This window comes from Phascolarctos cinereus, unplaced genomic scaffold, assembly GCF_003287225.1.
Source record: "Phascolarctos cinereus isolate Bilbo 61053 unplaced genomic scaffold, phaCin_HiC Scaffold_726;HRSCAF=1367, whole genome shotgun sequence".
NCBI lineage: Eukaryota > Metazoa > Chordata > Mammalia > Diprotodontia > Phascolarctidae > Phascolarctos > Phascolarctos cinereus.
In genome coordinates this window covers 350,998,930-351,013,916 of record NW_027556098.1, presented here as the reverse complement: position 1 = coordinate 351,013,916, position 14,987 = coordinate 350,998,930, and the positions used below count along the sequence as shown (strand labels likewise).

General features: G+C 35.5%; 1 protein-coding gene across 1 annotated transcript; it reads left to right on the top strand.

The window, feature by feature from the left end:
- The first annotated feature begins 10,125 nt into the window (after positions 1–10,125).
- On the top strand, positions 10,126–11,070 carry LOC110195094 (olfactory receptor 52K2-like). The gene has a single exon (XM_020967741.1). The coding sequence runs from the start codon at positions 10,126–10,128 to the stop codon at positions 11,068–11,070; it is 945 nt and encodes a 314-aa protein (XP_020823400.1).
- The last annotated feature ends 3,917 nt before the right edge of the window (positions 11,071–14,987 follow it).

Sequence of the window (14,987 nt, the reverse complement as noted above, 5' to 3'; positions counted from 1 at the left end):
TGTCAGTATTAGGGTATTTGGAGGAAAAAAAATTATAAGTATGTGTATATATAGATAGATAGAGGGCATGGGAGAGTTGAAGATGAAGGGGGCCATGTCTGTAGAATAAAATTAAGAGATGAGAAAGGATTATACTTGGAGAAGAAGAAAGGGAGAGGTAGAATGGCATAAATTATCTCACAAAAAAATAAAACAGAAAAAGAAAGTCTCTTATAGTGGAGGGGAAATGGGGGAAGGTGAGAGAGAATGAGTGAATCTTATTCTCATAGGATTTGGCTTATGGAGGCAATAAAATACACATTCAATTGGGTATGGAAATATGTCTTACCCTACAGGAAAATAAGGGGAGAAGGGGACAAGAGAGCAGGGGGATGATAGAGAGGAGGGCAGATTGGGAAAGGGGGTAATCAGAAGCAAATACTTTTGAGGAGGGACAGGATCAAAAGAAAAAAAATAGAATAAATGGGAGGGCAGGATAGGATTAAGGGAAATAGAATGAGTTTTTCACAACATGTCTACTATGGATGTGTTTTGCATAACTGTACCTGTACAACCTATGTTGAGAGCTTCCCTTTTCAATGAGGGTGGGTGGGGAGAGAGGAAGGGAGAAAATTTGAAACATTAAATTTTAAAAACATATGTTTACAAAAATGTTTTCGCATGCTACTGGGAAATAAGAAATACAGGAAATGGGGTACAGAAGTCTATCCTGCCCTACGGTACAATAGAACAGGAAAGGAATAAGAGAAGGGGGGGAGAGATAGAAGAGAGGGCAGACTAGGGAAGGGACATTCAAAATGAATGTCATCTTGGGGTGGGGGGGGTGAGATGGGGTGAAAATTTGGAATTTGAAATCTTGTGAAAGTAAATATTGAAAAGCAAAAATAAATAAATTTATTTTAAAAAAAGAAAATTTGCAAAAACATAAATTAAAAATATAAAAAATAATATGTGTTTTAAAGCAATGATTGAAATTAAATTTATTAACTCTTACACGGCTCTTCAGTACCACAAAACATGATTCAAACCTAGGTCTTTCCTGACTTCAAATCTAATGCTATTTATAATATATACCATTCTGATTTCTGCTATACTTTATTGAAATGATATTTTTTCTACAATCACATTTATAAACAATTTTTAACATTCATTGATTTTTCTTTCCTTGAAGTTTGAGTTCCAAATTCTATCCTCCCGCTGCTTCCTCCACAAACTTAGAAAGTAAGCAATTTGATATAGGTTATACATATGCAGTCATGGAAAACATTTCCGTATAAGTCATTTTGTCAAAGAAAATTTGACAAGAAAGAAAAGAAGGAAAGAAAAAAGAATCAAAGAAAGGAAGGAAGAAAAAGAAAGAAAGGACATTTGGTCCTTCCTTTATTTTTTTTCATTAATTCCCTTGATATTGTTGATAATTTTTTGGAGGGATGAATTTTCTTACGATTTTTTTCTAACTCTATAAGACAATTTTTGGTTGTTTAATTCATACGGCACTGAATATGTAGATTAACTTAGGTAGAATCGTCCTTTTTATTTTATTGGTTCAGCCTTTCCTTGAGTAATTATTATTTTTCTAATTGTTTAGATCTGATTTTATTAGTGTAGCATGTTTCTTACTTTTAATTTGATTATTTTCTCCTTTGGTTGTAAGAATTTAAAATTTAGCATTTAATTGGGGATTTTTAAATAGTTCTTTTTTTTCTAATTATTTTTAGTTGCATGACCAATTGATTGATCTGCTGTTTCTTTATTTTAGTAATGTAAGCATATGGAGATACAAAATTTCCCCTGAGCACTGCTTTAGCAGCATCCCATAAATTTTGGTATGTTGTCTCATTGTTGTCATTCTCTTTTGTGAAATTATTCATTATATCAATAATTTGTTCTTCAACCTACTTATTCTTTAAGATTAGATTAATTAGTTTTCAATTAATTTTAATCTACCCTTCCTATCTTTTTTTGAATGTAATTTTATTGAATTATTATGTGCAAGGGATGCATTTAATATTCTTTTCTGCATTTGGTTGTGATAAAGTTCTTAAGAGTTGTAAATATCATCTTGCTATGTAGGATATAAGCAATTTAACCTTGTAGAATCTCATATGTTTTCTCTTTTCTTTTTAACTTGTTATGCTTTTTTTGAGTCCTGTATTTGAAGATTTTTTTTTTTAATTCAGCTCTGGTGTTTTAATTAGGAAGGCTTGAAAGTCTTCTCTTTCATTAAATGACCATTTTTTTTCCCTGAAGAATCATATTCAATTTTACTTGGTAGGTAATTCTTGGTTTTAATCCTAGCTCTGTTAACTTCCAGAATATCATATTCCAAACCTTCTACTTTTTCAATGTAGAAAGCTGCTAAACCCTGTGTAATTCTGACTGTGGCACCATGATATTTGAATTGTTTGATACTTGCAACATTTTTTCCTTTGCCCAAGAGCTCTGGAATTTGGTATGATATTCCTGAGTTTTCATTGTGTGATCTCTTTCAGTTGATTAATGGTAGAGTCTTTCTATTTCTATTTTGCCCACTTGTTCCAGGATACCAGAGCAGTTTTCATTGGTAATTTCTTGAAAAATGACAACAAAATTCTTTTTTCGATCACGGCTTTCAAGTAACCCAGTAATTCTCAAATTATCTCTCCTGGACCTATTTTCCAAACCAGTTGTTTTTCTAATGAGAAATTTCACATTTTCTTCTATTTTTTCATTCTTCTGTTTTTGTTTTATTGTTTCCTGAGGTCTCATGGAATCAGTAGCTTCCACTTGGCCAATTCTAATTTTTAAGGAATTCTTTTCTTCAGTCAACCCTTATACTTCCTTTTCCATTATGCCAGTTCTACTTTTTAAGGATTTATGTTCTTTAGGGAATGTTTGTATTTCTCTCCATTTTTATGCTTCTTTTACCAAGCTGTTACCTTTTTTAAAAATGATTCACTTGTACTACTCTCATTTTCCCCCAATTTTTCTTCTACTCATATTTGCTTTTTAAAATCCTTTTGAGCTCTTCCATGAATTATTTTTGTGCTTGAAACCAATTTGCATGCTCCTTTGAGGTGTTGTGTGTAGCCATTTTAACATTTTTGTCCTCTTCTGAGTTTGTGTTTTGATCCTCCTTGACATATAGTAACTTTCTCTGGTAAGGATTTTTTTTTTGGCTTTTTTTTTTCCTGCTTATATTGATACTTGTACTTTTATGTTATAGTTGAGCTCAGCTTCTAGACTGGAGATGGCATTGTCCCAAGCTTCTTCTGCTGGGGCTTAGGGCCTTGTTGCTGTCTTGGTGCCTGGTCGGATCATACTTGGGGTGCAGGACCTGTCCCGGGGTGGAGTCTGTCACTGGGGACTGACCACTGGGATGGGGTCTCACTGTTGGCTGACCCCTGGGTCAGGATCAAGCTACTGACTGGCCCTGGGAGCAGGGTCTTGTTGTTGGCCTGTTCCAGGGCTGAGGTCTTGTTGCTGGCCTTTGTCAGGAACTGAGCCTCCCTGCTGGTTCACTCCAGAAGAGTCTCACTCTTTGCTAGTACTAGGTTCAGGGCTTTGCTAATGGCCTACACTGGGGGTAGAGCCTCACTGTTAGCCTGCACAGGCTACTGGCCTGCCCAGTGGTGGAATGTTGCTATTAGTTCATAGTAGTGTTGCTGCTGAGTCCATGGGGTACAGCCTGATGCTTCCTTGCTGACCAACCCCAGTAAGACAGACCTTTCCTGCTGACTTTCCAATATTTCTGGGGCTGGTAAGAACTTAAGGGTTCCATTTTTTTTTTTTTTACTGGCACTTAGGCCAATGTCACTAGATTGTAGAGTCTGTAATAGGGAATAAAATGGAAAAAGATTGGGGTAAGAAAGGGGCCGTCTATGAAGGACTTTGGCCACAAAATGAGGGATTTTGTGTTTTGTCTCATGGATAATAGGAAGGCATTAGAGTGTATTGATGGTGGGAGAGATGACTTGGTCAGAATGGTACTTTAGGACGGATAAATTTTCTGATATATGTTTTGTATCTATTCTAGATTAGATTAACACAGAAATGAAGATCAGGGAGAGAATCCTGAGATGCTAACCACAGAAGGAATATCTAACATGGCTGATTAAGGAATTAGGAATCACAAAAGATTCATCATTGGTCTTAAATACACAGCAGTAAATGTGAAGGAAGGTGGCCTAGCATACCAGATCTCAATTTGCAATTGTATTTGGAAGCTTTTCTCACAGGGCTGGATAGATATCCTAATGGTTTTGCCATTTTCCTTGTAAGTAGATACATATTAGCCATACTATCTTTTAGGTCTTAAGGGAGGTTTGGTAAAAACAGCTGGGAAAGGCTGGCCCTGATTTGCAGATTTTATTCCCATTTACACACAACCCATATTTTATTCCCATACACATATAACTTCTCCTTCCCTCCTGATAGAATAGTATGAGGATCATATTAAAAAATAAATTTAAATGTCCTATGTAAAAAGTTAAATTCACATGCAGATGATATTATTGTGGCAAAAAAAAAATGGAGTCAAAATCCAAGAATTCCCCTTGAGAGGTAGTCTCCAGAGAAGGCTGTCCCTGGCTCCTTGCTCTTTTTAAGTCTCCCTGGGCTTTAGTGACAGTATAACTCAAGGGATTAGAGTTGTTTTTCCTGAGCAAAAGAGTCTCTGTGGAGATGCTTATCTCAACTGGATCCTGTCAAGGCCCATGAGAGATCAGGGAGTTTGGATCTATAAGTATAATTTGGTACAATTTTGGTCATTATTTGTGATGAAGGGACTGCAGCCTACCCTTGTTTCTGTCAGGTGATCCTTCATCTCCATCCATGAAATCCCATATGACAGGTAAGGCTAGGGACAAAATACCCACCTCAGAATCCCGAAATGATTTTGTCAGAGAGCTCTAGGGTTTGAGAAGAGGGCTTGGGCATTGGGGGGGGGGGGACAAAGTAGTTAGAAAACAGGAAAGATGATCATAAGGCTTAATGGAGTTGTGGTCTTGACCACTGAAGAGGCTGTCTCTGTACCTAGCAATAATATGGGGAATTTTGGCCTCTGAACATCCTATTTTCTCTCCTCAGGTTATCTCCCAAAGCAGCTATCATGATCTAAGCTTAGTGTTTTCATTCTGCCTGCATAGAGAGGATTGAAAAGAGATTCTACTGGAACATGACTGCTCTATAAGTGATGCTGCTGTAGTTAATAATAGCTCATTTTTGTATATCTTCTAATGGTTGCACAGCAACCCAGAGAGGGAGATGCTATTATTATTCCCGTTTTACAGATGAGAAAGCTTAGACTGAGAGAAGATAAGTGAGTATTCAGGGCTACAGCTAGATACTGTTTGAGATTGGATTCGAACTCAGGTTTCCCTAACTCAAGGGCCATCAGTCCATTCATTGTGTCACCTAGTTGTTTCAAGGTCAGACAAAGAGTTAAGCTCATTTTTCACTCATTTCTTTTTCACTGTCTATATTAAAGAGGATTTTTGCTCCTCAAAGTATTTTTGAATAAGGCAGTTCAACATACAATCACAAAAATCTGATAACATAGTTAAGGCAGATACCGTGGTTTACATAGCATTTTTTTTTTCTTACCACAGAGTTGTAGCCAGGTGCTGTGGTGAAGGTCCATCTACACCACAAAGGACCAAACTGGGATTAAGAGACAAAGTAACCTGCTAACTCTAATGTGGACATCTGGGGTCAACCAACTCTTTGTCTCACACCAACTTTGATTGTCCACAGTATAAAGGGAAAGAATATTCCCTGACAGATCTGGCAAAGGATATTTACTTCTTACATGGAGGTAAAGTTTGGGCATTACAGTTTTGAGAGCAATTATGTTTTAATCATCAAAATCAATGTATTTTAAGCTAAATGACTGGTTGTGCAGGGGAGAAGGCCAGGTGTACTGTTCTGTGCCTCTCTAGTCCAAACACAAAACAGCTGCCAACTTCACAGGTACTTGTAAAGCTGGCTCTGGTCCTGGAAGAAAGGAAGAAAGTAGACATTTATTAAGCACCTATTAAGTGTCAAACACTTGGCTAAGTCTGTTACAAATACTATGTTTTATGATCCTCATAACTCCCCTGGGAGGTCGGTGTTCTTATTATCTCCATTTTACAGATGAGGCAAACAGAAATTAAATGACTTATCCAGAATTACATAGGTAGTATCTTTGAACTCAGGTCTTCCCAACTCCAGCCCCAGTACTCTATCCATACCACTACATAATGGCTTTCTGGTGCCAGCTGCTATATTGCTCAATACTTCTGTTTCACCACATGTAATATCCTTTCATTTGTCATGTCCCAGATTATTGACTTTTTTTACTCCAATTTCTAGACTTTTTAAAGAAAGGAATTCAGGAAATCATTTAATGAAATTGGGCTCTGTAAATTAGATTCATAGTGAACAATGGAATCTCCTTTCTCCATGCTCTGGGTGTCATTTACAAAATTTCTTGTCTGAATGTAAAGTCATTTCTTGTCTGAAAACAGAAGACTTACATAACCTGGAGTAAGAGTGTGGTAGTTGGTCAGTGACTTCAGTGGTTTTCTTCTCTGCTGTGATTGACAGAAAACTTCAGTGAAGAAGATTTCACTTCCTTGAGAGGGGGTCAACAAGTATTTAGAAAGGGCTGATGATATGTAAGGTACTGAGGTAAAGGTCCAAAAACCAATAAAAGGCAAAACCACTTCATATTCCTCAGCAGCTCACACTGTAATGAAGGAGACTAAGTGCAAATAACTGTGCATTTCCATATGTTATATTTAGCATAAACACAAGAAAATCTCACAGCAAGGTCACAGGAGTTGGAGAAGAGAGAAAATGGAGGAAAAGCCTGATGGTAAAGGTGAGATTTGAGCTGAGTACTTAAAGAAACTAAGGATGTGAGGAATAAGAGAGTAGGGGGGCAGAAATGAGGTGGAAGAGCTTTGCTTTATGAGAGAAAGAATAAAGGCACAGAGATTGCTGATGGAATGTGCTATATGCAGAACACAAAGTATATCATTGTAGCTAGATTAGAAACTGTATAGAATAATAAAGTAAAAGAAGATTATAAAGATAAGAAGGAGCCAGGTTTTAGGGGTTTGAAATACCCTAAAAACATAAATATAAAATGAAATGTTTTAAATTTGATCATGAAGATAATAGGGATCCTATGAAGTTTATTGAGTGAGAGAGCAATATATTCACACAGCGCTCTAGGAAAATCATTTTGGGAGTCCAGTGGAAGATGGATTAGTGTGTAGAAGGCAGAGAAATTAATTACAAGACCTTTTTTTTAATACTCTAGGTATGAGGAGATGAGGGTCCAAACTAAAGAGGTGAACATATGAATGGAGAGAAGGGAACATATACTAGAAGTTTTGAGAGAATGGATGAAGATTTGATTACAAACAGAGTATTTGGGGTCAACTCAAGTGAAGAGTCAAGCACGACATCAAGGTTGTTAACTTGGGTGACTGGGAGAGTAGTGATGGCCTCAAAAGTTATAAGAACGTTTGCAGTATGGAAGGGTTTTTGCAAGTGCTTGTTTGGCATGGTAAGTTTGAGATGGCTATGGGACAAGGTGTCTAAATGGTAGTTCATAATATGGGAGTAGGGAGAGATTAGCATTAGATATAAAGACTAGGGAATTATTTGTGTGCAGGTAAGAGTTGAATCCCTGGTTGCTGATGAGATTTTTCTTTTTGACCAGTGATCTAGTAGTTTAATCAATTTCAGAGTGAGAAATGTTTTCCTGGCTGAAGTAAAAACACAGATTATATACTGAAATCACAAGTGGGGAAGGAGGGAGGAGGGTAGATTACAAACAATCGGTTTAGTGGTTTTCCATGAGAAACCCACAAATCCCACAATGCAATTATGGAATCAAGCCTTTGGGGTTCATGACCACCTCCCCTAGAGCACAGAACCAGATTTCTGTGAAGGGAACAGGTTCTACAATCTTTGATTTGCTTCACTTAAGGTCCAGTGATTGTGAGCATGGTCAGAATTTTGATTGATCAATTGCAGCTGCATTGTGAGCTCTGACTCCCCAGTCAGAAAGGCAGTTCTTGAGAAAGCTAAATTATTAGTATATTCATTACATATATCATATTGATCAATACAAAAATTATAATTCCCTTCTCAGTATATACTGAACCTATCCCAATGGCCCACTTGCTTTTCTTCACACATGACACTTCTCCTTTAAACTAATCACACCTGGAATGGCTCTTCTAAATCTCTTCCTCCTGTTTTCCCTGATTTTGTTAAGACTAAGTGCTCAATTAGGTACTCTGGCTGAAAGCTCTTGATGAGTTGTTGTTGTTGTTGTTTAATGAGCTAATATAGAGGGAAAAGAGAAAAGGACTGAATATAAACCCTTAGAGGATAACCAAGTTTAGGTGGCATGATCTGAAGAAAGAACCAGGAAAGGAACGTCTTCAGAAAAGACTGAATTGTAATAATCAGACAGGTGGGAAAAGAATCAGGATGGAATAGTACAATGGAAATTTAGAAGAGAGAGTATTCAAGGGAGACTGTAACATAATATTAAAGGAGTTTTTATGGGACAAGAAGTATCAGGACTGAGGAAATGCCAATAAATTTAGCAATTAGGAGATTACTAGTAAATTTGAAGAGAACAATTTCAGTTTAATAGTTAAGTAAGAATCCAGATTGAAGAAAATTTTTATCCATTCTTTTTGAATCATTGAATTAATGAGGGTTTTTCCCTTTACATGATTCTAAATATACCTTTTTGCCAACTCAGTAGCTTATAGTTTATAGATTCAATATTTTTTTGTAATTTTTTTGGTATTTTAAACTTAAATACAAAATAAGAAAAAAAAAAGAAACATTGACTAATATTTATTATTTATGGGAGGTAAAGCCAAACTATAATTTTTAAAAATGACAATTTTGGGGCAGCGAGGCGGTGCAGTGGATAGCATACAGACCCTGAAGTCAGGAGGACTTGAGTTCAAATCCGGCCTCAGACCAAACACTTGATACTTACTAGCTGTGTGACCCTGGGCAAGTCACTTAACCCCAATTGCTTAAAAAAAAATAAAAATGATAATTTTACCTAACTAATCTATTCAATGTGATTCCAATTAAATTGCTAAAAAAAATTACTGAGTTAAAAAATATTAGCAAAGTTCATTTTGAAGAACAAAAGGTCAGGAACTTCAAAGAAAACAGGGGGAAAAAGATGTAAAGGAAGTAGATTCAGCATTTCAGACCTTAAACTATATTATAAGGTGAGGCCATTATTGAAGTATACAAAGGAGAATTTTGATTATTTTAAATTAAAATTTTGTTGTATAAATAAAACATATGTAACAAAGAACAGAAGGAATGCAAAAAACTGGGAAAATATTTTCATAGACAATCTCTCAGCTAGTCTTTTCTTCTGTTGCCTTTGAAAGTTACCATTAGATCCTTCCCCAGTTTGTGATCCCAATTAAAAAAAAATTGCCTACTCAAGCTTCACCCAACCTTGCTATTAATAATTGAATTCAAGAATTTTTTATATCACAATTGTGTCTTATTAAGAATACTCCCTCTCATATCTGGTACCAATTGCCTGTTCTCAACCAAGCCCATTCTTAGCATATACAGTTTCACTTCCAAACACCACCTTTGATCATCTGTGCTGCTGGACATATCACCCTCCACATCATGTTGGATGAGTTTATCCATTCATTTGCCTGTTTGCTTTAATGCACAATATAGCTCAGATATATGTCAGCTTCCAGAGTACCAATTCTCTATAAATGACTGAATCCAAGTCATTGCTTAAATGGAGACATGAGGCTAAATAAAGCAGAAAGACATGAACATATATAGCTAGATAATTGATAGATGGCTGAGAGATGGTAAATAGATAAAGGATAGATGATAGATTGTTCATGGAAACAAACACAATTACATTACAGATGTGTGATACACACACACACACACACACATACACACATATGGTAGATAGATGATAGATGACTTGATAGATAGCTATCCATTTGCTAAACTCTCAATTCCTTGAATGATGCTCCTTTGTAACTTGACCTCTTCTTGATGTTTCTTTTTATTTTAAAGGTACGGTATTACCCTACCTTAGACCAAAATCAGCTGGCAGCCCCGACCATGTCAGGTTTGAATTGGACCAATTTACATCCTGCAACCTTTATTCTAATTGGTATTCCAGGGCTGGAAACTCTTCACATCTTGATCTCCATTCCCTTCTGCTTTGTATATATGTTGGCTCTTTTGGGAAACTTGTCTCTTCTGTTCATCATCAAGACTGACCCCAGGCTTCATGAGCCAATGTATCTTTTCTTCTGCATGCTGGCAGCTGCTGACCTGATTATTTGCACCACTGCCATGCCCAAGCTCCTCAGTCTCTTCTGGTTCAAAAACAGGGAAATCTACTTTGAAGCTTGCCTCATACAAGTGTTCCTGATCCATTCGGTGTCCAGCATGGCATCTGGTTTTATTTTAGCAATGGCCTTTGACCGTTATGTGGCCATTTGCAAACCCTTAAGACACTCAACTATTCTGACTCACAAGGTCATTTTGGGAATTGGGTTAGCTATTGTCCTTCGAGGCGCTGTGTTTTTCAGCCCTCATCCTTTTCTCTTGAAATGGCTTCCATATTGCAGGACCAACATCATTTCTCACACCTATTGTGAATTCATGGCCCTTATTAAGTTGGCCTGTGCCCCAACCAGAGTCGGCAGAGCTTATAGTCTAATGGTTGCTTTTCTTACTGGGGGTCTGGACTTTATATTGATAATTTGTTCCTATGTTTTTATTCTATATGCTGTCTTCTGCATCCCTTCAAAGGTTGCCCAGCTTAAGGCCTTGGGCACCTGTGGCTCTCATGTCTGTGCCATCTTAGTTGGATATACTCCAGCTTTCTTCTCCTTCCTCACTCATAGATTTGGTCACCATGTTCCTCCTCATGTCCACATCTTTGTAGCTAACATTTACCTTTTGGTTCCACCTATGCTAAATCCCATAATCTATGGAGTAATGACAAAGAGGATACGGGAAAGATTCTTCCTAATTCTAAGCCCTCCAAAGTTCTAAATGATATCATAGATTCAGTCTCTGGGGGAGACAATATGGACACAAAGAATAAAATCTCACATGGACAAGTCCTTCACATTTTCCATTAGTTGATTTTTCCTTCTGATAATGAAAAATATGCCATGATTGGTTGGGTTGACTTCATGAGGTTGTTTAATATGGGAACTTGCCAACTGTGGGCAGGCACATTTTAGGGGAAACAAACTTCTGCTTTAATTGATGTAGTGAACTGGTAATAAGTGAATTCTCTCTACTAATGCTCATCAGATATGTTCTATGACATATAGTCTTAAACAGTTTTCTTTGGCACAGAGAGAATAAATGATGGCCCAGATCACATGCTCAGTTTGTCTCAGAAGTAAGACTTAAATCTGGACTATATTGTGTGACATTTTATGATGAGAAATTCATTATATATACAGTCGGCTGATTATACACACAAACACACATACACATAAACTATATATACATACACTCATATGGATATATATATGTGTGTATATATATATGTATATATATATATATGTGTGTATATATATATGTATATATATATATATGTGTGTGTATATATATATATGTGTATATATACATATATATATATGTATATATATATGTATATATATATATGTGTATATATACATATATATATATATGTATATATATATATATATATATATATATTATATATATATTATATATATATATATATATATATATACACACACATACACATGCATACACACATATATAGTGTTTCCTTACATCAAGTTGACATTTGTTTCCCTCTATCTCCTATGCATTGTTCCGAGTCATCTATGATCGGAAAAGGCAAATCTTTTTTTTTTTTTTTACTTTTAGAAGCTCAATAGATACTTATAGCATACACTGATCACTAAACATTTCCTAAGTGTTTGATATGTATCCAGCACTGGTCATGATGGTGGATTTATAAAGAATACACAGGCACAGACACACACACACCACACACACACAGAGACACACACACACAGACAGATTTAGTCTTATAAAAGATGATAATATCTTACTCAAAATCATAGTTACTATGTAGTAAAGTTGGTATTTTTTTGAACCCACATCTTTTGACTTGAGTTCCAACACCCTTTTCACTCAACTTCACTTAAATACACCTATCATAATATCCTATAAGTTTTCCTTCTTTAGATAAATGTACCTGAATCCTTTAATTGATCCATGTATTACATGACTGCCAGTCTCACTATTCTTTTACCTTTTGTTCAGATTTGGACTCATAGAACCTTTCTTCATTGTAAGTCAGTGCTCTGCCACTGTGAGACCTGGAATGACAACTGCCCAGTAGAGCTAAAGGATCCCATACAGGAGTAAAATCCTGCACTAATGGGTCGTTCACCATAGTGAGCATCTACTTTATGCTTTAGGATTACATGTTACCTCTCTGGGGTGGGCCAGAAAGGAACCCATGACCATTTCCTGGGGGTCTCAGGAGGCAGAAGTTGAAGCATCCACAGGCTCATTTAGTCAACCTTTTTTTTTTTTTTGTTGGCCAGGATTGGGATAGATTTCTTTGTGACCTTTGCTAATCATCTGAATACCAACTTATTTCAGGAAACAATTTCCTTTGACTTACCTCGAATTGATTAGACATTTCCTCTTTAATTGGAATAAGATAACTGAAGTGGTGGTTAAGATAATGCTTCTTTGCACTATAACATGAGCTAACATGACCAACCTGGTGGAAGAAAATAATAACCATTTCAAAAAGAGTTCTCAGGATGAAGTAATGTTTGTTAAAAGTGTTAGCTTATTTTATATGAATAATATAAAGGCTTAATACATCTTCTATAACAAGTTTTTACTGTTATCTTTGAAATGTACATAATGTATTTATAACAAAACAAAAAAAAGTCATCTAAATGACTTTGGGTAAATCATTGAACATCTCTGACGTTAGTTTCCTCATTTGTAAATTGAGAAGTTGAATTAAATGGCCCCTAAAATTCTAGTTTTAAGTCTATGAGCTATTATCCTGTCACAAACCCAGGTAGTACCAAAACTTTTTGATATTCAGTGATAGTTATTAAAACCTTATTTCAAAGAACAGCAGGAATGGGTGTTGAAGAACAGAATCTGACTTGACTTGGTGAAATCATCTCTCAAGGTGATTTAATGATGGTAGGTATAATATGGAATGTTGGTTTAAAGGAGTTTCTCAGGGCACTAAGCCCCTAACAGAGGATCTAAGTAGGGTAGTAGTTTACAAAGTAAATTGTTCATTCAGATCTCAGCCAGTAGATGACATTCTTGGAAAGTATGATGGAATTCTTAACAAGATCACAATCCAAGTAGCTTTTCTTTTGAGGGAGTCCTGTAGGCAGTGGGGATGGAAAAATATGTCAGATACTTTAGTTTTTTTTCTTTATTGATTAATTTAGTTTAGTTTTGCTGTCATCACAAATGTTAAAATTATTTCTATCAGCATCATCACCACCACTACCATAAACACTACCAGAACGATTATTCCCAAGTTGGTTGGCTTATTGTTATATCAGAAGATAGAAGTTAGACCCCTGGATGGCCTACAATCCTGTTGGAGACATAGGATGGAGATATAATAGCTATAAATACAAATGGAAGGTAATGAACTCTCTGTGTAAAATGAATAGACTATATAGTCACATAAAGCAAAGCACTGCTGATGATGCTACTATTACTACACTGCTACTGGTGCTTCTGCTACATCATTGAGGAAAATGATTACAGGACAAAGAATAACAGGACTCATTTTATGGCCTACAACTTGCCAAAGTAGTTGTCTCCCTCTCCATATTATGGGGTTACTATTGCCCTTATGAATTTAAGGAACTGTTTGCATATCTGTTGGGATTTGTTAAGGTAGATTATAGGATTTTTATATATATATATATATATATATATATATGTATATATATATATACATATATATATACATACATATATATACATATATATATGTATATATATATATATATATTTTTTTTCCCCTCACTAATTAGGCTTGAGACTTCATGGAGAATCCTAGGGGTTTAGGTCACTTACTCTTGGACATTACATATGAACTTTAGTCAGTTGCCACTGAGAGTAAAGTAATATTAATATGAGATACAGTGAATCTAGAAAGTAGATTAATTCACATGTGCATAATTCATAAAATAGGAGAGTAATGTTGAGCTATATCCTACATTTTACCTGTGTTGTGCATGTTGTCCATAGGATTTTATGATATTTTAAACCTATTTTACTACAGATGCTTTATCCAGATTTTTCCATATTACTCTCAATCATGAATACTCCATTCTACCTAAATGAGTTTTCTCTACACTTAACATCCTGTCTCACTTTTCACCTCTGCATCTGGTTTCTTTTATTTTTCTTTCATTTTTAAAAATGCATTATTCATTTTTTCATCTGAAAATTTCCTGTCCATATCATTTCACCATTTATTAATTGGAGAATGACTTGGATTCTTATAAATTTGAATCAGCTTTTTATATACTTGAAAAATGAGGAGATACTTGTTTTAATCCACCTAACCACCAGTTTCCTACCTGTTTTTTTCTTCTTCTAGTATTGGCATCATTGGTTTTGTTTGTGCTACAACTTTTTTTTTAATTTAATGTAATGAAAATTATTCATTGTATATCCTGCGATAGTTTCTGTCTCTTTTGTCATAAATTCTTCCCTTATATATAGATCTAACATGTGATTTTTTTCCATAATTCACTAATTTTCTTATAGTATCACCTTTTATATCCAAATCACATACACATTTTGACCTTATATTAATATATAGTGTAAGATATTGGTCTATACCTAGTTTGTGCCAAACTGTTTTCCAGTTTTTCCAGAAATTTTTGTCAAATATTGAGTTTTTGTACCAA